The sequence below is a fragment of the Saccoglossus kowalevskii genome, chromosome 12 (assembly GCF_978046115.1).
Source record: "Saccoglossus kowalevskii chromosome 12, keSacKowa6.1, whole genome shotgun sequence".
NCBI lineage: Eukaryota > Metazoa > Hemichordata > Enteropneusta > Harrimaniidae > Saccoglossus > Saccoglossus kowalevskii.
The window spans coordinates 10,774,547-10,796,525 of NC_140652.1; the positions used below are offsets into that span (position 1 = coordinate 10,774,547).

The window sequence follows — 21,979 nt, forward strand, 5'->3', positions numbered from 1 at the left end:
ATAACCAGACAAATTATTTAATGAAAAGCGTTTGAAATATTATCATTCTGAATGTTCTCTCTATGAACCGATATTTTCAAGAACCCACTAAAACGCGTTTTTTTTAAATCCCATTCGAGTTTTTAATTTCTCCAAACTTTACAATGGCAACGCGATGCTTTCTGCTCTGAACCGCCACTACTGCTTGTCGATTTACTGTTTACATGCATAAATACATGAATACCGCTGATAGAACTAAAACTTAGTTAAAATGTTGCCAATGCTTCTCTATACTCGTAAATACATTCATGGGTCCAAACATTGAATTTACATTATTCCCGGAGGAAAGCTAAGATATGGTGTACACAATGTAATCAGAATGCATAAAAACAAAATCGTCCCCTCAAGAACTATTTTATAGACGACTAAGATTGGAATACAAATTTAATCAATGTAGTATTTATGCGTTCATTGTAATCAACGTCAGGTATTCCAATGTCAATAAGTAAACACTACGGTGGACTCAGGCGATTACTTTTCTGTTATGAAACCAAGAGAGCAAAACATCGCAATCAAGCACAATTTCAAAACCTCCAGGGGAAAACAACTCAGTTTGGCTCAACAGTCATGAAATCGAAGTGGTACACTAGAGATAAGAATGAACCAGAAATTACAATCAGATTTCAAATTTGGACTCCTTTTCGCTATCGGTGATTACGAACTGGGGATAGGGCGTATCCACACACTTGCATAAATAAAACCCTCCCTCATCACATGTAAAGCACATGCCTTGTTGTTGCTTAGTACACCATGTACACGCGTGTTCTGTGTGCTGAGCGGTGCACCCTTCGACCGAAAGTGGATGATGCATCGCATATACAAATATGTGGATCGTCTTGTTTTCAGTAAGCTGCAAATCCCACATTTGCGCAAAGACGACAAAGATAGATTTTGTAGTATAACCACGTTATTTAGTTCACTTGTCAGTTAATATCATTCAATACGAGCATAGCGGAACCATTCAACTGTGCGTGAGACGTAGTGAACTCGATAACAAGGCTGACTATACATCCTTTTTTTTCTCTTTTCACCGTGTTGATTGGCATTTATCTCAGACCACATACAGATAAGCAGTTTTACTCGTATTTACAGCAGTACTAATTTTAATTGAAAATTGGGAACTATAGTTTCAAGTAACAAAATAGATTAACGTTACTTTGATGTGACTATATAGTTTAGTGCATTCATGATACGATACGTGCTTGTAATAATACACCAAATTTAATTGTATATACTTTGATGATTTCAATATTCAATAGACCAGGGATAAATCGGTTTAATTGTAAAGATGCAGCTTTGTGGTAAATATTCAATATTGTCTGTAACGTAGTAAGACTGTTCTCTAATGTATATACGAAAGTAACTGTATGTCCATATCTCTTCTTATCGCGGCATTTCGTCTTTGTCGTGGTATTTTAGTAATTTCTAATAACAAACATAAAATCGATTAGTTGTAGTTTCGATAGTGTGATATGAAAAGCACAACAACTATGTAATTATATTGACTTTAATTTTTGATACCAGTTGTCGCACGTTGGTGATACGCAAGTCTATAGAAAGAAACATGATAGCTTTTCTGCGTCGTTAAATCACAATATACATAAACAACTACAATACCATTACACAGACTAAAGACGCACGCCAATATAAAGCCCCGCTATCAATCTATCGCATTCCGATTTAAATGCATAACACCCTATACTAGTACTCAACACGCTAAATATGAATTTTTAAGCTCAATTATGCGGTAATCGGGTTCTTTTTATTTAATTAGATCTCCACCTGAATACAAATACAAAAGAAACATGGTCTTATACGACTGGTTCCCCATTATACTATACGTCTCACATACAATGATTTGATTCGTGTATGTCCATTGAATCGTCTAAAACCTCACATCAATAACGAGATCCATTAAATATAATCATGCGTGGTATATAGACGTTATGAGTTGAAAAAGGTGACACGACATTCTGTGTACATTTAGGTCGACGTTCTATAGCATTTCAAACTAGCGCACACTTCAGTTCGTGCATAATGTTTTGCTGCAATTGTAACGAGGTATAATACATTTTATTAATATACATTACAGTGTACGAGATAGTTATGTGAACGCTGGCGTACCAGGTGTTTTAACATTTTTCTTAAACAGTCACATCTCCCCTTTTAGGCATTTGCTTAAATTTGACAGAGTGTGGCCAAAGTTTATATTACATGAGGCGAAACAGTATAAAGGATTGTTTATTATAACCAAGCATATTTAGTTGCTAGGCACATTCAGTTGCCATAACAAACTATCCACATACACAAAGAGGCAACCAAATATGCGGAATATGGGAGGATGCACGTGTATTGTACACTACTTTCGCAAACAGAGGATAACCTAATATAATAACACTCTACGAACACGTACGCGACATATGCTTCTGCAGTGGTGGCCCGGAGCAAGGCTTACTGAAGGTGAGCAAAGTCGGTCGATATTGATAATAGTGACACTGTCTGGAACTAATGCACGTGCTAATGTGCCCGAACCGTAGAAATCGATATGCATCGTATCTGGTAAAAACACATCAAGGAGTTCAGTCAATGAGTTCCGTTAAAGCCGCTGTTTTCGAAATGACGATATATACTATGCCTGCTTGATTTTCTATTCTTTGAATAGTAAGTAACGTTGTATAAACTATATCAGTTTATTCATTATTTCACCTTAGATAACGCCCATCGCAGTATCCGACTTTCAAGTAAACACACATTATAATTTACGCACGATATAAACGTTGTATATCGCGCAGTGCGACAACTACTGTGCAATAAAATATTAATACAATTATTATACATCTGTCACCGTAACGCCTTAAATTACAGCGTGCCGTAATTTTGCGGTATTTTACGGGGTATTTTCATCCTACCATATTAGAAAATGCGAATTCCAAACATGGAATGACTACGCGCGTAAGCGTCCTCTAATAATAAAAACAAACATGGCTGCCATCAAGTTTCGACCGGACTCCACACAAAGAAGTTCGCTGATTCTGTCCTAATTCTGGAGTTCGGCATTCCCATGATGTATCCGTCGCACTGACCTTCGCTGCCCGTCGGTCGAAACTTCCGCTGTACTGTCTTCGTGCATACTTTGAGGTATCCTCGTAATAACCTCATATTATATAAATCGAAATAACTTAGCTAAATAGAGAAAACTGGGCCATAATATTATAAATAAACAATTGTGACTAAAACAAACATATTGCTATATAACTATCGTAAATAAGTTGAATCTTTTTTTAATGTTATGCATTGCCCCCATGTTGGTATCAGATTTGTGTAGTGGTTTTCAATGACTCACGGAATTCGCCAAAGGGGTTCAATCTATTCATTATTTCTTGTGCAAATTCTATCTGTATATGTATTTCTAATAAGGCACCATGGTGTTAACTGGACATTCCTTCAAATCTATATATATACCTGGCACGCTTTGGTAACGGTGGGCTAATTTTGTATATCTTTTTAATATTCAACAGTGCCATACTTATTGGCCTGTTTTAAATTAACACACTTCTACTGAGAGCCACTGGCAATATTTTGCTCTCAATTCGTGATTCATGCGATACTTGTCGAACAGTGTAAGCATGTGTGCATAAATGGTATGTATATGAAATGACATCGAGCACAAATTAACTCTATAATACAAAAATGCCATGGGGTTTGACATAATATATTTAGGGGCAGCAATCGACATTTTGATATACAGTAATAACAGTTACTCGAATTATATTCTTATTAAGATCTTTAAGAAATCTTTTTTACACTAACTACATTGTAACTCTGATGAGCAATTGTGTGTTCAGGTCACCACGCCACTACAGCGATAGCGTCCGTAAAGCATGAGACGGAATGGAATGCACGAGTGCGTCATTTAATCTCACCCAACTCAATAATCCGCAGCAATCTTAGTTACTAGACCGTTATACGCCGACGTAGATCCCAATACAAGACATATTATGTTAATTACTTGATACATATGCATTACGATATCAATAAATATTACAAATACCACACTGTGTTACTCCTGAGATAGAGTTACAAAATCTACAACATTTATATTTGCATCTAAATCGTGAAGCGGATATATATGCGGTATTTATAGCGCGTCTAAACTAATTCCATGTAATGAGATCGATTCAGGTATTAAAGGCTCTCTGTTTAATTTAGGAGACATATTGATATTTTAAATAAACTTTGGGTAATCATGTGTAACGGCCTGGGTCTTATTAGGCTAAACATTTCGAAATAAAGCCGGTTTCGGGAAGCTGGGCGGAACCATTAATGAGAAATGGACTGTTGACTAAATGACTTACGAGCACACAAAGATTAACTTTAGACTAATATTTAATGGAATCTTAAAACTAAAGAAATAATAAAGATAAAACACAAATAAGAACTTATCTGTATATATATAAGTATATGACCAAGCAGTGACACCAAATAGGGATTTGGGGAGTGATCACGTACAGTCTCTGACTTTCACATCAGCATCCTTCGGTATTTGTAGCAGTACCACACAATAAATGTAGCGGCGAGATCCTCAGTACAGGACTTTAGCATACAACATCCAACAGAGCAGATTCCAGATTTCCTCTTGTAGGTGATCCCAGACAGTAATGTCCACTCCAGTGAATATTGGAGGTACGGGTTCTATTTCTCCCTACATGGTAAGAGCTCTTCAGTATAGCTGCTGCCTCTTGACTGGTCTGTCCTGCACTAAACTAAAGGCGGGAAAACTACCACCAAATACCAAGTTCATAGTACAGTGTGTGTGAGTGTTCTGCTAATGGCTTCTTCATAACTACATAAACAGATGTCAGTAGTATCAATTACAGACTGGTATTCTGTGTACTCACGTTGAAGTGTAATATAAAGTTTAGTGTGTCTAAACTCAAGTTTACTCACTAGATAAGTTGAAAAACAAGTGTCTAATTTGAGGAAGCAGAAAAGCTGCTTTCACACATGGCTTCCTCCTAAGTCATTAACCGTCCCGGTTAATCAGGTTAACTGTCTTCCTCTTCCAATTGTAGATAAAGGGTGATGGGGCTAATTTAAGTGAAATATAAATATATATATATATCACTTTCACTGCTGGTCATGGGGATGGGTTGTTTAAGCTTGGTCATTAGTAAGTTCTTGTTTAAAAATGTAAAGTATGAAATAAAGAAAATACTGAAAACTTAAGTACAGATAAAAGATAGTACTTCTTTTTCATCACTCAATAGTCCCAATCACTCTTAGGCTGTTCTCACGTCAACCACTTGTTCTTTTCATCTCAACATACTTTCCCACAAACTAAGACTAATATAAAATTGTATTCAAAACAAAATGTAAACAAAATACACATGTATACAAATAACTTATATAATCACAATGCACATATCAGACATACTCAACTGCTCACTCAACTGTGTTGTCTAGCCAACTATGCATACTATCACCAGTGTATAGTTTCAGCCTGTCATAGTGGACTACTCTTGGTGCTGCTCTAGGTGTTTTCTGTATGCGATATATCACATCTGATAACTTCGCCAGGATCAAATATGGACCTTCCCAGATTGGTCTCAACTTAATGGAAACTCCCTTCTTACGCTGTTGATTAAATAACCAAACGAATTGACCTCTTTCTAATGGTTTGTATACTAATCTACGGTCATATTCCTTTTTCTGCCTCCTTGCACTAGCCTTAAGCACAATTCGTGCACGCTCATATGCTTCTTTCAGATTATGTCGAAGTGTTTGCACATAATCTGACTCAATATCATCACTTGTTTTATTAATGATGCCACTCATCGCAATGTCAATTGGCATTGGATTCTCCTCACCAAACATCATCATATTTGGGGACTCTCCAGTTGAAGCTTGGGGAGTGCTCCGGTATGCCATGCCTGCGTATGCTAATTGGTCATCCCAGTTTTTGTCATTTGGGTCGACCAGTGAACCAACCATTGCTACTAATGTGCGATTGAATCTTTCTACAAGGCCATCACTCTTAGGGTTATATGAAGTCGTACGTGTCTTCTCTGTTCCAAATAAGCGAGTCATTTCTTGAAATACTTTACCCTCAAACTCACGACCTTGATCACTATGTAACTGTCTAGGTACTCCATATCTGGTGACAAATTGTTGAACAAACGTTCGAGCAACAGTCTCAGATTTGCCATCAGGTAGTGGATAGGCTTCCATGAACTTTGTAAAATAATCACCTACAACTAAAACTATTCTATTACCACGCTCAGTTACATCAAAAGGTCCTAATAAATCTAAAGCTACACGATCTAGTTTGGCTCCAACTGCAGATTGTTGAAGTGGCCCTCTTGCCTTCCGGGTGGGCCTCTTCCTAGCAGCACACCTATCACACTTTCGTATCCAACTACGTACATCTACACTTGCACCTCTCCAATAATATCTACGCTTAATCCTATCTATAGTCTTCTTCACTCCTAAGTGACCTGCAGTTTTGGCATTATGTAATTCACTTAAAATTACAGACTTGTACTCATCCGGTACTACCAACTTATTTTGTACTGACTTACCATTCACCGACTGCCATTGTCGATACCGTACTCCATCTTTCAAAATCATCATGTCCCATTCAGCCCAATATGACTTTGCTCGACTTGACAAACCGGATATGTCTGTCCAGCTTGGACGATCATCAGCTCTCTCTTTAGCTTCTATCATCCATTTCACATCGGGATCAGCGCGTTGGGCCTCTCTCACATCAGTTAACGACCATACTGGTTTAGCTTCAATAAGCCCTACTACAGCTGTATCACTCTCCTCACATACATTTGGTACATACTTACCATCTATTACCTTACCTCTCTTCATATGTTCAAACACCTGTTGAACCTTTGGAATACCCACAGGTTTCTGTGACTTCTCCATATCACTATCCTCATTCTCACTTACTTCTGGACCAGCCAGTAGTGTGGGCATCTCAACCTTATGAACTACCTGTTTTGGCCTGGGTGACCTTCCGTCCCCATCATGACCACTTTTAACTTTGTGCTTCTTACCTCTGGTTTGTCGACCCTGTCTTCGCCTCTTAGAGTTCCGCCCTACCTTAGGGTCATCCTCATGTGGCGTCACAACAACGGGACCCGAGTCACCTACAGATTCTTGATCTGACTCACTGTCAGACTCACTTGGTCGCCTAGATAAGCCATCTGCATTCTGATGACTCCGACCTGCTCTGTGTTCGATTTGAATATCAAACGTATCAAGCGTCTCAATCCAACGTGCTACTTGACCAGATGGCTCTTTAAAGTTTCTCAGCCAGGTGATAGCACCATGATCAGTACGGGCTCTAAATTTAACTCCCCATAAGTACTGACGAAAATACTTAACATATGTCACAAGCGCTAATAACTCTCTACGTGTAACACTGTAGTTTCGCTCTGCCTTAGTCAAGGATTTACTAGCATAGGCAATCACTCTTTCTACACCATCTTGAACTTGTGACAAAACAGCGCCTATTGCGTAATTACTAGCATCTACATCTAATATATATTCACCTTTTGGCAGCGGATAGGCTAATATGGGTGCACTCATGAGTCTAGCCTTTAAAGTCTGAAATGCTAAATCACATTCCTCAGACCAAACAAAGGAATGCTTCTTTTCTGTCAGCCGATGTAATGGTTTTGATATATTAGCAAAGCCCTGGATAAACCTTCGGTAATAAGAAACGAACCCAATGAAACTCCGGACATCTTTCACTTTTCTTGGTGTCGGCCAGTCACGAACAGCATCTACCTTATTCGGATCTGTCGTGATACCGTCAGCTGAAACTTTGTGTCCTAAATAAACTACACTATTCTTAAATAAACTACACTTTTTCGGCTTGAGCTTGAGTCCTGCATTCCTCAGTCTTTGGAATACCTGACCCAAGCGTTCTAATGACTCTTCTACAGTCTCTCCAAACACAATAATATCATCTAGATACAGTAGAAGGATTTTCCACTGCAATCCAGCCATTACTCTCTCTACCAATCTTTGGAATGTACCAGGGGCATTACAAAGGCCAAAGGGCATGACCTTGAAATTAAACAAGCCATCACGTGTCACAAACGCCGACTTTTGTTTCGCACTTTCATCTAGTTCTATCTGCCAATAACCACTAGCTAAATCTAAAGTACTAAACCATTTGGCACCTCCTAACGAATTTAGACTGTCATCGATTCTGGGCAATGGGTAAGCATCTTTAATCGTACAGGTGTTCAATCTCCGATAATCAATACAAAATCTCATTGTACCATCCTTTTTACCAACTAAGACCACAGGTGAAGACCAAGGGCTTGTCGACCTCTCTATCAAATTCCTATTTAATAAATCACTTACCTGTTTACTGGCTTCTTGTGCCTGTTGGAATGGCAAACGTCTTGGTGGTTGCCTGATAGGCTGGGCGTCCCCAGTATCTATACTATGCTTCACCAAGTTGGTACGTCCAATGTCATCATCACCTTTCGAGATTATGTCTTGGTACTCTGTCAAGAATTCAGCAACCTTCTTAGAATTGTCCTCATCCAGGTGTTCACAAGCATCTTTCCAGAGGTCAGTTACATGGGCTGGTAGAGTTTGATCAGGACTCATCAGACTTGTTACTGCCTCTCTCTCTGTTGCCGAACTCTCCACTTCCTCATCTACCATGTTGACAGTTCCATCTTTCTCTAGCATACGAACCATACCAATCATATTTCCAGCTTTGAGATCGATAGGAGCGTTGGTCACATTTAAAACTCTGACAGGTATTGTACGTTGATGTGCCATTACCATTGACCTTGCTACTAATAATCCCTTATTGGCCATAACACTTGTTTTTGTTGGTTCTACCATACTCCAATCTCTATGTTTTACTGAACGTGAGGTCTTACCTATAACTATTTGTTCATATCCCCCAGGAATCGTAATGGCATTCTTTAAATATATCCTAGCACATGTTGGACCTGTTGTTTTATTTTCACAGAAAATCGTTTCTCCATTTACTATTACACACTTACCTCGTGCATCAAACAAGCTGCCAGTTTGGTCCATGAAGTCCATTCCAAGGATACCTGAATCTCTAATGTCAGCTACTATCACTAGTAATTCCACTTTAGTAGAACCTACCCATATTGGTAAAGTAGCTTCGCCAACAACCTTAAGACAACTACCATCAGCTAGGGACCAGGTATTGTCACTTACCTGTCTAATACTTGGGCGTTTTTTGGCAGGGATACTTCTATAAAAATCTATGGAAACTATACTACCTGTTGCACCAGTGTCAAAACAGAATGATGCTTTAACACCACAGGTGTAAACTGGTACATACAATGTGCGGGGCTTTGCATCTACACACTCACTTACTATAGTTTCAATACTACTCGGTTCCTTTGTATCTATTCCTTTGTCTCTGGGCTCTCGTTTGCTAGCGATCCCCCTTGTGCCCCCAAGTTGGATCGGCTGGCGTTTCCCCACTTACCTCTCCCTTTAGTGGTAGGGCAGTCCCTGGCAAAATGACCTACACCACTGCAGTTATGACATGTAAACCTTTTATCACCTGTCAATACAGTATTGGCATTTACTATGCTGGGACAAATGGCTGCTCTATGACCATTTCCTGCACAACGATGACACACAAAATCTCTATTCCAAGTGGCACCTGAATTATTTGGACTAACTTGTCTAACATATTTTGACCTTCTCAACCTTTGCTCCTCCTCAGCCTCAATATCTCTTTCCATTGCTGAACCTATCTCACCCTTGCGTGCCTCATTCACTGCTTGCTCCATAGTTTTTGGCTCTTTCAGGTTCAAACGGTTACGAATCCCTGAATGACCAACTGCACGCACAAATTGTTCAACAGACATTTTGTTTATCATTTGCTGATTTGCTTCCGGATAAGCCAATCTAGCAAGGTGTCGCAGATCATACCCAAAAACATCAAGGGACTCACCAGGCATGCGCTTACGTGATCGAAACTCAGCAAGATACCGGTCACTTTGATTTGCAGTGCCGAAACGAATTGCCAAAGCACAAACAATAGCATCATAGTCATATTTATGAGCACCACGGAGCTCATCATTTACAGTTCGCAATGCTGCATCTTTAAGGTTGACAAACAACTGTAAACCTCTCTCTTCCACATTCCATCTATGCAGTAAGGCAGTGCCCTCAAAATATGCTAAATAATCTTCCCATGGGGTATCACCACTATACTTATCAATCTTAATATTGGCATATGAACTAGTTGTTGGAATCCCTGTCTCCCTACTATACTTTGACCTAGCACTGGCTAATGTGTCAATATTCTGTGTTTTCCTATCTCCTGGTGTAATACTAGATCTGCCTGACAAACCAATTCCCTCTAATGTCTCTCTGTTCATCATCTGTTCCTGTTTATATATATCCCCATTTGCTGTGTATGTACTTGACCTATCTAAAACAATGGACTTTGGCTTAGTATGAGCTGTGTCCCTACCACTAAGTGGTGTGTTCCAGTCACTATGGCAACACTCACGTCTGTTGGTCATCTCTACTGGCGTATGTGTTTGCATAGTTAATGTCCTAAACTTTTCCTCATAATTTCTAGCCTTGTCTAATGCAACCATACGTTCCCTATCTATACACTCTAATCTATTTTCTAAGTCTGTCTTAATCCTAGCCTGTTCTTGCATAATCGTTCTCATTTCTAACATCTCTCTTCTCATACTACGTCTGAACTCTTCATCACTCATTTCCAGATCAATCCATTCTTCATCACCAACTTTACTCCTCTCATCACCATCTGCACCCTGTTCATTCTTACCAGCATTCTCTAAATTCCCCACAAGTTCAGGCATACTCTCATCTCCACTGACACGCCCAGTTTCATCCACATCATATAAATTCCTATAAATTCCATCAGCCATACTTGCTTAAATCAGTTTTCTTTAAATCACTCAGAAACAGTTATGCATACATTCAAATAGCCAAGCACAAAACCCAAGAAAAATGTTTATCAAAATCTATAAAAAAAAATGTCTATCAAAGATGCACTGTGAAATCACAAAGTCGCCAGTCATTTCTCAAAACTTCTCTTAAATATTTCGAAACAATCCCACCGCTAAGCCACCAATTTGTAACGGCCTGGGTCTTATTAGGCTAAACATTTCGAAATAAAGCCGGTTTCGGGAAGCTGGGCGGAACCATTAATGAGAAATGGACTGTTGACTAAATGACTTACGAGCACACAAAGATTAACTTTAGACTAATATTTAATGGAATCTTAAAACTAAAGAAATAATAAAGATAAAACACAAATAAGAACTTATCTGTATATATATAAGTATATGACCAAGCAGTGACACCAAATAGGGATTTGGGGAGTGATCACGTACAGTCTCTGACTTTCACATCAGCATCCTTCGGTATTTGTAGCAGTACCACACAATAAATGTAGCGGCGAGATCCTCAGTACAGGACTTTAGCATACAACATCCAACAGAGCAGATTCCAGATTTCCTCTTGTAGGTGATCCCAGACAGTAATGTCCACTCCAGTGAATATTGGAGGTACGGGTTCTATTTCTCCCTACATGGTAAGAGCTCTTCAGTATAGCTGCTGCCTCTTGACTGGTCTGTCCTGCACTAAACTAAAGGCGGGAAAACTACCACCAAATACCAAGTTCATAGTACAGTGTGTGTGAGTGTTCTGCTAATGGCTTCTTCATAACTACATAAACAGATGTCAGTAGTATCAATTACAGACTGGTATTCTGTGTACTCACGTTGAAGTGTAATATAAAGTTTAGTGTGTCTAAACTCAAGTTTACTCACTAGATAAGTTGAAAAACAAGTGTCTAATTTGAGGAAGCAGAAAAGCTGCTTTCACACATGTAACCATCGGAGATTGTAGTACTGCATTGCAAATAGTGTGTTATTGATGGGACCATCAACTCACTTTAGGGCTGCTCAAATGATGTACAGTGAAAATGGTTTAATCAAACACAGACACTGACACGGACACAGTTGGATGTGAATGATGAGAGTCAATTTCGTGATTAGGTCTAGTATATATGGCTGTGGCACGACGAATTGTAGTTGCATTAGCGTTGGTTAATTCCCGATGTCCGTTAAAGCCAAACCGAAGATCGATATAACAACGGTAAAAAAAAACATTGTCGCCTAACATACTTACATTGGCAAGGCACGTAAACTCTCAAACGCGTTGTCGCGTTGTCAGAGTCACGAAAAGGGCATATTTTAAATTCCATAATTGTATGAGGTTATATCAGATATATTCAGAGAATTTGTACAAATCTCAAACATTGAGACATCAACAGAATCTTACATGGGATATTGTACAACACATCATTACAGTGGCTCCAGACACGTGACTAATCAACCAACGTCTCAAATTACACGGATCTGATGAGCCTATAAATAATTTGTTTCCCGTGTCTGTGAGTGAGATTTTTTTTAGTCTACTGAAACTTCGTCTTGCATATGCTTTTTGACGTTTAATCTAGCACTTTTGTAAATTTTGACATTAGGATTAATAATGCCAAGATTTTATGAAATAATATTGTGATTTGAAGTTACAAATGAATATACACATGTCACGTGTTCAGGGCGACTCGCGATTTTCATTTTGTTATGTAAGCCACTTATGATTATACTCTGAACACTGCTAACAAAGAATGTAACAAACAACCATATCGAAAATAGAGCAAATGCATCCTACTTTTATTTCCATCGATTTAGAACCGGAAAGCTGAAATACGTCGAAACTTTCGCCTTTCGCGACTTCTATAGATAAGCATACACAAATGGCACTCTTTTACGTCATACGGTGCCTCTTGCCAGCAGTGTTATCAACACTGTATGCTAGACTAATACTGATACAAATGCAGGACACGTGGGCCTATCACTGCTCTAATTATCGTAACGTCATAATGATACTGATTACATCCGTAAGGGAAACCCCGAAAGTGATTGCATCGCGTCCAATGTATTAGGTCAAGGGTTGTAGACTGGTTATCTGGTTGATTTATATATGTGTAAGAGGAATGTCTTTCCTGATGTATGTGAGCGAACAGAGAAAGATTGTTCTATCTTATTATTTCTGTGTCTTGAGCATGGTATTTCAAATATCAACGTTGTAAGCCTGTTATTAGTTTGCATTTTCATGCCGTTTAAACTTGTCGGTTTTATTCTGACTATCTGCGAATTTTATCTCCACAGACTGGAGTGCCGCTACAAGCACTGAACGAGCACTGATGGTTGTTTAACAACGTATAATCTGGCAATATCCATATACCCGATACCGTGGCCACCAGGGACGCTACGTTGGTAGATATGGGATTTATTTAAAGTACCGTGGGGAGACATTGCCGTTACTACCCCAGGCTGTTAGGTTTCGTCATGGTTTTCAGATAAGAAGGGAGGGACCTTCACGGAAAGAGGCGGTTATTGCTCAAGCACTGTGTTTTCGTAACGACCCCTACACGCGATATGCTAAACACCGCACCGAAATTTGTCTCTCCAAATTGCATCACCACACACGACGATTTGTGTTGTCATAGCAACGATGGTGCAAGTTAACGCGACTGCTGGAGTTTTAGACGACGATACGGACGTGCTGTACCCTGACACGTTCGTCATCGTGCTGTCCATAGTCCTTATAATTGAACTCTTGGTTGGTGTGACGCTAAACGTATTAGTGCTTGTAGTGTATCATTTACCGCACAAATCTGTCAACACAGTTAGCGATCTGTTTATTACAAACATGAATTTTGTTGATGTGCTGATATGCACGATATCGATCACAATGAGCGTCACGTTGCTATTGACAACGTACAATGTGCCTCTCTTTTGTTATTTCCACGAGGCCACCGTGTCGTTTGCCAGCACCGCGTCAGCTGTGAACGTTCTAATCATATCGCTTGATCGCAGAGATCGGATTCTCCGACCGCTGAACCGAAGGTTCACGAACAGGAACGCCATATGGATTATACTGTTTACATGGCTCATCGCGATCGGCGGATTCTGCAGCCCGTTCTTCGGAATCAACGTCGCCGATTTTCGACATGCATCGGAAATAAGTGGCCATACGCGTAGAAAATGCTACTACTGGTTCAACACATCGCGTCGTAACTATTATTACGAGCTTTATCATGTGCCAATATTCCTGATAGCGTCATTAGTGATGATATTCGCGTATTACAGTATTATCAAAGTCGCACGTAAGGGGCGCACTATACAGAACGCTTTTCTGCAGGCAACTCTCACGATGCAGTCAGCAGTCACTGCGAAAGTAGGAAAAGTTAATAACCACAGAGATCCTGAGAAACGCGTTTCCATGACAACGACAATCATCATTACAACATTCATAATTTGCTGGGGCCCCCACACGTTTACAAGTATCGTTATTCTGTGTACGGAGCCTAGCCCCTTTTTTGAAATATTGCAACTGTGTTTGTTGTCGCTAGGATACACGACGACATTGATGCACCCTATTCTATACGTGTTCATGAGACGGAATTTCCGGGCTGCAATCAAAACAGCGTGCTGTGGTAAACACTGCCACAGATCCCGTGTTGTGCCCCACGCTGTTGCCAATCGGAATCCAACTTCCTCTAGACCGGAGTTCCCGGAACTAGTTGAAAACGATTCTCTCAAACCCGGAGGACGCACTGAAGATACAATTCCAGTACACAAGGAAGTCCGGGGTGAATGACGCGTTGACGTCATCGCACATAACAATGTAATTACAATCAGTCACAGCGAGGTTTTCAGTGGACTGAAAATTTCTTTTGTTGGTGTAACGTGATCTATAACAATATACTATTATTCGTATTTGTTGACATAAATAAAATAAATAAATTCTATTTATATTTACAGTTATTTATGTTATGATAATGACATGCAATTATTTACATGTATTAGGTGAAGTGTTATATTCATGATACACGTTATTGAGGTTTATATTTAAAGCGTTATTTATTAAATATTTATTAAATTACCAGAATTCAATCGACTGTCTTTAACCTAATATGACTTCATGGAATTTAATCACGTGTTCACGTAACAAACATGTTGCTCTTCAATTATGGAAGTAAACATGGAAAAGTGAATGTTATATACATTATAGTTGCTATGGCAACCAAGCAACTTAAATCGCCTATGTATGTACAGAGTAGTCGCTGGTGTAATCGTCCGCAGTTTTCATTACTCATACACAATACGCATATATACCGTCCTGCTTATGTTGTGTAGTATACGGGTACCGGATAACGTGCACTTAAAAAGACGAGGTACAAACGATGCGACGAGCACTTTGGGGACGGTCATCGTCGCCAGTATTAAGTATTAAAGCAATCGGGTTGGTAGAAAATAGAAATTTAATTATATCGTCACGACATAAATACATTTGTTTTAGGACCACCTATAGTGAAATGTACATACCGAGTATCAAACCAATAGGGCTAGTACTTGTAAAAAGAAGTCAAAAAAGTCAGTTTTAAATATTTGTCCAAAGAGAGAATTAATGAAATCATCTTGAAATGAAAAAACGTTTTATTTACATATTTCCACACTTCTGAAAAAAATAACTACATCACCCTTCATTGACGTCACTCTTTGATGTGCGTGGTGTGACGTCATTCCACGCACATAATCTTATTGTATTTATATATTTAACACTTTATTTAAAGAGAGTAGGCCAAAATACAATAAAGTAAATTTTCACTGGGTCCTCTGTAGAAGCAAAATACATTAAAAATTCAACAATATACACACTATTGACTTGACCCATTTACATCAAATTTCTCACTAAGATATAATTTGTATGTTTTCTTAAAGATGTCTAATGAGACTGAATTTCTAGTCGAGTTGTCAAGTTATTCTATAGCATTGCCCCCTTGTACTGAAAAGGTCCTGTGACCCATAGATGTTTTCCATTTTTTAGAAACGCATAAATTATCGTTATTGTACTATACTTAAATTTAATTACAAATTATATAATTGATTTACTTGTATTGTTCCATACTATACAGCAATAGTCCGATAACGACTGGATAAATGTAAATGCAATGCTCTCCTGGCGGAAATAGGTAAACAAAACTTTCATAATAACACCAATTATTATTTTTTTTTACAAAAGATGTCTACATGATTGTTCCTTGATGAGTTTATCTATTATCACTCGGAATGACTTTTCGAAACTGACTGTTTTATTTATTTCACTATTGAGGTTAAAGGGCGGTAATTGTCGCGCCACGCGTGCGCGAGATATGTGGGGTCTCATATAAACAAAGATGGCGACTTTGACTGTGGCGCAGATCAACGAGTACATACTAAGACGTTACCAAGCTTTAATTAGGTAAGTTTTAGGAGATAGGAAGGTATCGAAAGAGTCACATGCGGTAATTAGTGCAAGTAGCGCCCAGGTCAAACCTTATACTTGTGATTTAGAAGAGCGCATTGGATTGTGGAAAAATCAATGTTTATCAACACAAATGTCGTACATGCGCAGCGCGACTACCACCGTCCTTTAACTAAAAAATCTTCACTCGTATTAGACACTGTAGCAATTGCAATGACAGTACAGTTGTACATTGTGAATCGCAAAAAATGTGTATGTGTGACATTGATCACTGTGGCTCGTTGACATGGGAGTGAGTATGTACCGGTAATAATCATTTCAATGCTGGTACATTGACACAAGTAGCCATCAGGTTTCAACTTCAAGTGAACGCTTAATACATTTTTTTGTTTTGTTTTTTGATGAAGATGAAATTCAGATATAATGAAGACGTATTTTCATTGACAACCCTAAATATAGTGATTATATTCCAATGATATATCAAACTGAACTTAAAAAATAAGGAGACTAATGAAAAGGCTCTAGTCACTTTATTTTATATAGCCGTATATATATAAATTAACATGGAGCGGCCTTTTCACGCATTGATTGAACGCACATGCAACTAAGTACTCGCAAATAGAGATCCCTGGCTGTATGTTAAAATGCAGCCAGTTGCGTAGTTAATACTATTATTATAAATCGTATATTTAGTCTTGTCTACATTTCACATTTGAAAAAGGTGAGTACATTTACAGTGAATGTTGTGCTTATTTTCAATGCCACCTTCTTAAATATCGCTTAGTACTATTGGCATGATGCCCTCACACATCGATAGCGTTCAGAGTTAACAGGGAGAGAGCAATAATTCATGATTGGGGGATATAACTATCACATATTTCCCATTTCAACGTTATTGTTGCATGTCTTTAACATGTTGACAGTGTTTATTGTATTAAATCAAATGAATTTAACATTTTGGAAAATATTTTGGAAACGATATGTTGTGTGTATCGAATGAATGGGTGAATGGAAGTTTATTTCACTATAAAACATATATACAGGTGAGTAAGGTGAGTACAAATATACAGGTGAAAAAGGTGAGTACATTTACAGTGAATTTTGTGCTTATTTTCAATGCAACCTTCTTAAATATCGCACTATTGGCATGATGCCCTCACACATCGATAGCGTTCAGAGTTAACACGGAGAAAGCAATAATTCATGATTGGGGGATATAACTATCACATATTTCCCATTTCAACGTTATTGTCGCATGTCTTTAACATGTTGACAGTGTTTATTGTATTAATTCAAATGAATTTAACATTTTGGAAAATATGTTGGAATGTTGTGTGTATCGAATGAATGGGTGAATGGAAGTTTATTTCACTATAAAACATATATACAGATAATAACATACAAATGAATTTGATATATAAATAAACGAGTAAATAAAATTAGGTAAATAAGTGTATAATTTGAATTTTTTTTTTTTTATTTATATAAATTGCGTTTAGATGATGTCACAATGCGCTGATATATATAATGTAATACGTAATATGTAAAAATAATTATTGACGTTTGGATATTTTATTAATATATGTACGATTTCAAATTTCATCCGCCATATGTCACTATTATGCATACAAATTAAATCCGCGAGTTTTGATTGTTCCCCACGTAAATGTATACATTAGTTGCCGTTATAATACTGGTCACATGATCATATTATTTTCTATGATTTTATTGTGTCGTATTTTGTCAATACAAATAATTTTCTGATCTGTAGAAAAAGACATCAAGTTTTTGAGTAAATTGCTGTTCAAGTTCGATATGTGTACCGATGTCCGACGCATAGTTCAGAACAAATTATGTCCACGTTTCTCTCAGATAAAGTTGAAAGACAAGACAAGAAAAAGCATCATTCGAATGCAGGTACGTACAACCCTGAATATGAAAAAACACCGGGTGAAAAGTATTTCTGCAGGACACATATTCAAAAATCAAGTACATAAAAATCCAATCGACGCGCTGGGACACTTGATTGAATGAGTTCGGCTTTAAATTAATTTGATGTGTACAAACATAAAATTAATATTAGTATATGTAGAATCTAGTATTTAATACACAAGTGAAGCATTTTTTACCCTGCTTTTTACACTTCAATGGTGTAATATGCTCACCTGGACCTGGACCAGGAATCAGGTAGACTGTGAGATTGACTCGAGTGTAGCCATGTTGTGTTGGTTCACTTTGATTTTTCGACACTTCATTTATGATTTGTTTCACAGACACAGTGATGAATGGTTGTATGCCGTCGTCAATAATGGGAGGTAAAATGGTTATACTCGTTCTGGCAGGCTTCACATGTCTGGTGACCTATTTACTAATTAACCCACACGGTGAGCTCCGTCTAACAATGTCGACAATTTTTCTCGCATTGTAATTCATATCAAAATACAAACTTTCATCTACAAAATTATCATTTAATTGTATGGAAAATAGTGAACTTGATAAGTGATAATGATGAATGTTTAAATGAATTTAGCTTATAAAAAGCTAATACATTTACATTGTAATCAAATACATATCATGTGGCCATAATCAGTGATAATTCATCGATTAATATTATGTGAAATTGTATGTATGCATTACCTGTACCTCTTTGTGACGTATTACACGCAGCCGAAATTTGTATAGGTTTATTTTTCTGTAGGATATCTGATAGACCAGATTTCACCAGCATTGAAGTCAATGTCAGTACCTTTGGCAGATTCCTTACAAAATTCCACGTCATTTTTACGACCCAAGGTGCCATCGATGAAACAAGACAAAGGCATTTCAGTCTCTCATAAAGTCGTATACGAAGTCCAAGAGTATAGAAAATCAGTTATAAACAATGAATGTGCCAACGCAAGACGGAAGGGCGTTAATTTTCAAATGAGTAGAAGATCACCAATATACAACGACGATTACAAATTTATATTTTGTATTATTCCGAAAGTGGCCGCTACCAGTTGGAAACGTGTATTTCTTGTCCTGCAGGGTGACGTGAAATCTACAGATTCGTTACATCATAACGATGTTCATTTCAAGTTTCAATACCCGAGGCTGTCTTCACTCTCGGGGCGCGAGGTAGACATCAGAACGAGGACATACACTAAAGCAGTATTTGTGAGAGAACCATTTCATAGAATATTATCTGCTTACCGAGACAAACTAGAAATCATCGGCAATACTAGAGTTAGAAGACAATATGGGACATCCATTATTGCAAAGTATCGGAAAAACGCGTCTGAGTTTTCATTGAAAACAGGCTCCGATGTTACATTTCTTGAGTTTGTCAAATACCTAACAGATCCTGAAACCAGTATTCGACAAATGAATCTGCACTGGGCTCCTATGTTTCTACTCGCTGATGTGTGCAATATGAACTACGATATTATTGGCAAGTTTGAAGAATTACAAAAAGACGCCCTCTATGTTTTAGAAAAGATTAATGCCTCCCACGCGATTACGTTTCCATCTTACAGCACTCACGCGACTAACAGTTCTCATGACGATACGTATTTACGCTACTACTCAACCATTCCCAGAAATGTACTTTCTCGTTTATATGATAAATATAAACTTGATTTTCAATTTTTCGATTATGATATGCCACAGATAATCAAACAAAGCCGAGTTCCCTAGCATGCAACTACATGAACTGTTTGAACTAGCGGAAATGCACTTTTGAGTTTGTTTTGTATTATCTTTGTCACACTAAACAAGAAAATAAAATCAAGAGAGATACTGTAAGATATAGAGTTCAGAATATGGTATAAATATTTATGCTAACTACGACACAAAAAATAATTTGGTGAATGAATGGAAATTGTTAGAATCAAAATCCCGAATATTAAACTATGAATCTGAGACATATTCAAATAAAAAAGCGGAAACATAGAAAAGTTGATTTTCTTGCTCAGATTCGATAGTTTACTTTGAAATACTTCATTAAAATGCGGTCTTGGTTACTTATAAATGCTGCTACAATATAGTCTCAAAAATTTTTTTACCCGCGCGATCACCATACCAAAAATAATGTTAACCAGATAAATTTAGTTTGTGAAATTAGCATTTATCACGATCCAACATAATACCACTATTAGCATAATTGATTCATAGTTCCTACGAGAAATACAATTGTTTTAAAGCGGGTGAGTCGTACCTGTGCATGTGGCACATGGCCATTGTCATTGTTTACAAACAAGCGTCTACCCATGAGCCTTTAGGTTTTTAGCTTGCGTTGTTATTGTTCTTTAGAACCCAATTACCGCGCGTGCGCAGGCGACGACCCCTCCGCTTTAAAAGCAGAATGACATACTTTTTATCATTCTGGGCATGATAATATTATCATAGAATATATGTTCTCAAGGTCGTAGACGATAAAATAGTCCCCTTCATGTGTCGCTTTGTTCTGTAGTATTACACTCATTACTCGTCAAGACTTCTGTTTACTTTCTGGATTATTATTCACTCGGATTACAATATTAGAAGCTTAGTTTTCAATTGCCTTTCGAATGCCTGCTACTTTCCCGCAAAAATTTGTTTTACTGGTACAGCAATATTATTTTATATGTTTCTAAGCACATAATTTTTTTAAAGTGAAAAAGTGTGTTTCAAACTTAATCTATTACAATTTTATTTTCAAATATTTTTTAAACAAGGCTTCTCATTAGCTTTCATTTGCATACTCAAACACCTCTGGTCATGTATGCAGGGAACGTGCTGGTCAGCGTGCATTGCCGATATGTATATATAAGGCACATTTTTTATTCAATTGTCACGCTTTTGACTAAATAAACACTCATGTACTTATTCCTCGAGGACGAGTGAACCTTAAAGAACACATGTTATCAAGTTTATAGTATAAGATTGAGATAAATACAAAATATGTTCCTTCCCTGATATAATGATTCGTAAAACACTGTTATTAAAAGTGCGTGCGTGAGTGAATTGACTTCTGTTGAAATAGGCTAACGGTTAAGGGAAATTTCATGTTTGTTCGACGCTTCGGTTTTCGCGTCACGTCATTGCTACCTCTTACCATAGACCCATTGAGGGTATATGCTCTTACTTAACACCACAGATGGGGTTCTTTTAGTCGTTTAGCAGGACTGAAAACAGATATTGATATTATTTAGGCACAAGCGACACTGAAAATAATTTTTATAGCAAATGCCTATATTACACCAGAATTTCCACTGTCCGTATTTGAAGCACTAGATAATTCCATGACATTTGTAATTACATCTACCTGCAAACCAAATGTTGTTATCTGCGACACTTTTAATTTATCCGGGAGAGTTCTAGTTGCGTACAAAGAATGGCGTAATTCTGACGTTTCATTGAGCTAATTAGTGAAGATAATTCATTCAAAGCTCCTTCAACTTACGTTGGTGAGAGATTAGTGAATATTAATAGAAAATTTACTACAAACTTTTATACATTCTTCTCAATTTATGTCCATATAATATATTGGACCGCATTTTTTGTCAGCCACCATATCTGCCCTATCACTTTG

The 21,979-nt window shown here is 37.7% G+C and overlaps 2 protein-coding genes across 3 annotated transcripts; both read left to right on the forward strand.

Annotated features, from left to right (window-relative positions):
* Positions 1–13,318: 13,318 nt before the first annotated feature.
* LOC102803003 (G protein-coupled receptor 22-like) lies at positions 13,319–15,072 on the forward strand. The gene has a single exon (XM_006825838.2). The coding sequence runs from the start codon at positions 13,633–13,635 to the stop codon at positions 14,779–14,781; it is 1,149 nt and encodes a 382-aa protein (XP_006825901.2). The 5' UTR covers positions 13,319–13,632; the 3' UTR covers positions 14,782–15,072.
* Positions 15,073–17,131: 2,059 nt separating this feature from the next.
* LOC144344478 (carbohydrate sulfotransferase 11-like) lies at positions 17,132–20,211 on the forward strand. 2 transcript variants are annotated; one of them, XM_085506130.1, is made up of 4 exons: positions 17,132–17,149; positions 18,200–18,345; positions 18,702–18,812; positions 19,127–20,211. In XM_085506130.1, exons 2-4 carry the CDS (start codon positions 18,282–18,284, stop codon positions 20,101–20,103), a joined length of 1,152 nt encoding a protein of 383 aa, XP_085362256.1. In that variant the 5' UTR covers positions 17,132–17,149; positions 18,200–18,281; the 3' UTR covers positions 20,104–20,211. The 2 variants fall into 2 exon arrangements, with proteins under 2 accessions (XP_085362256.1, XP_085362255.1); XM_085506129.1 differs by lacking the exon at positions 17,132–17,149 and having other exon boundaries at positions 18,159–18,345.
* The last annotated feature ends 1,768 nt before the right edge of the window (positions 20,212–21,979 follow it).

Bases quoted from the DNA above. Each gene is read 5' to 3' on its own strand.
- LOC102803003 (XM_006825838.2), top strand. From the start codon at position 13,633: ATGGTGCAAGTTAACGCGACTGCTGGAGTTTTAGACGACGATACGGAC.
- LOC144344478 (XM_085506130.1), top strand. From the start codon at position 18,282: ATGTCCACGTTTCTCTCAGATAAAGTTGAAAGACAAGACAAGAAAAAG. The intron at 18,346-18,701 runs GTACGTACAACC...TTTGTTTCACAG, and splicing joins AAAGCATCATTCGAATGCAG to ACACAGTGATGAATGGTTGT. The intron at 18,813-19,126 runs GTGAGCTCCGTC...ATTTTTCTGTAG, and splicing joins TTTACTAATTAACCCACACG to GATATCTGATAGACCAGATT.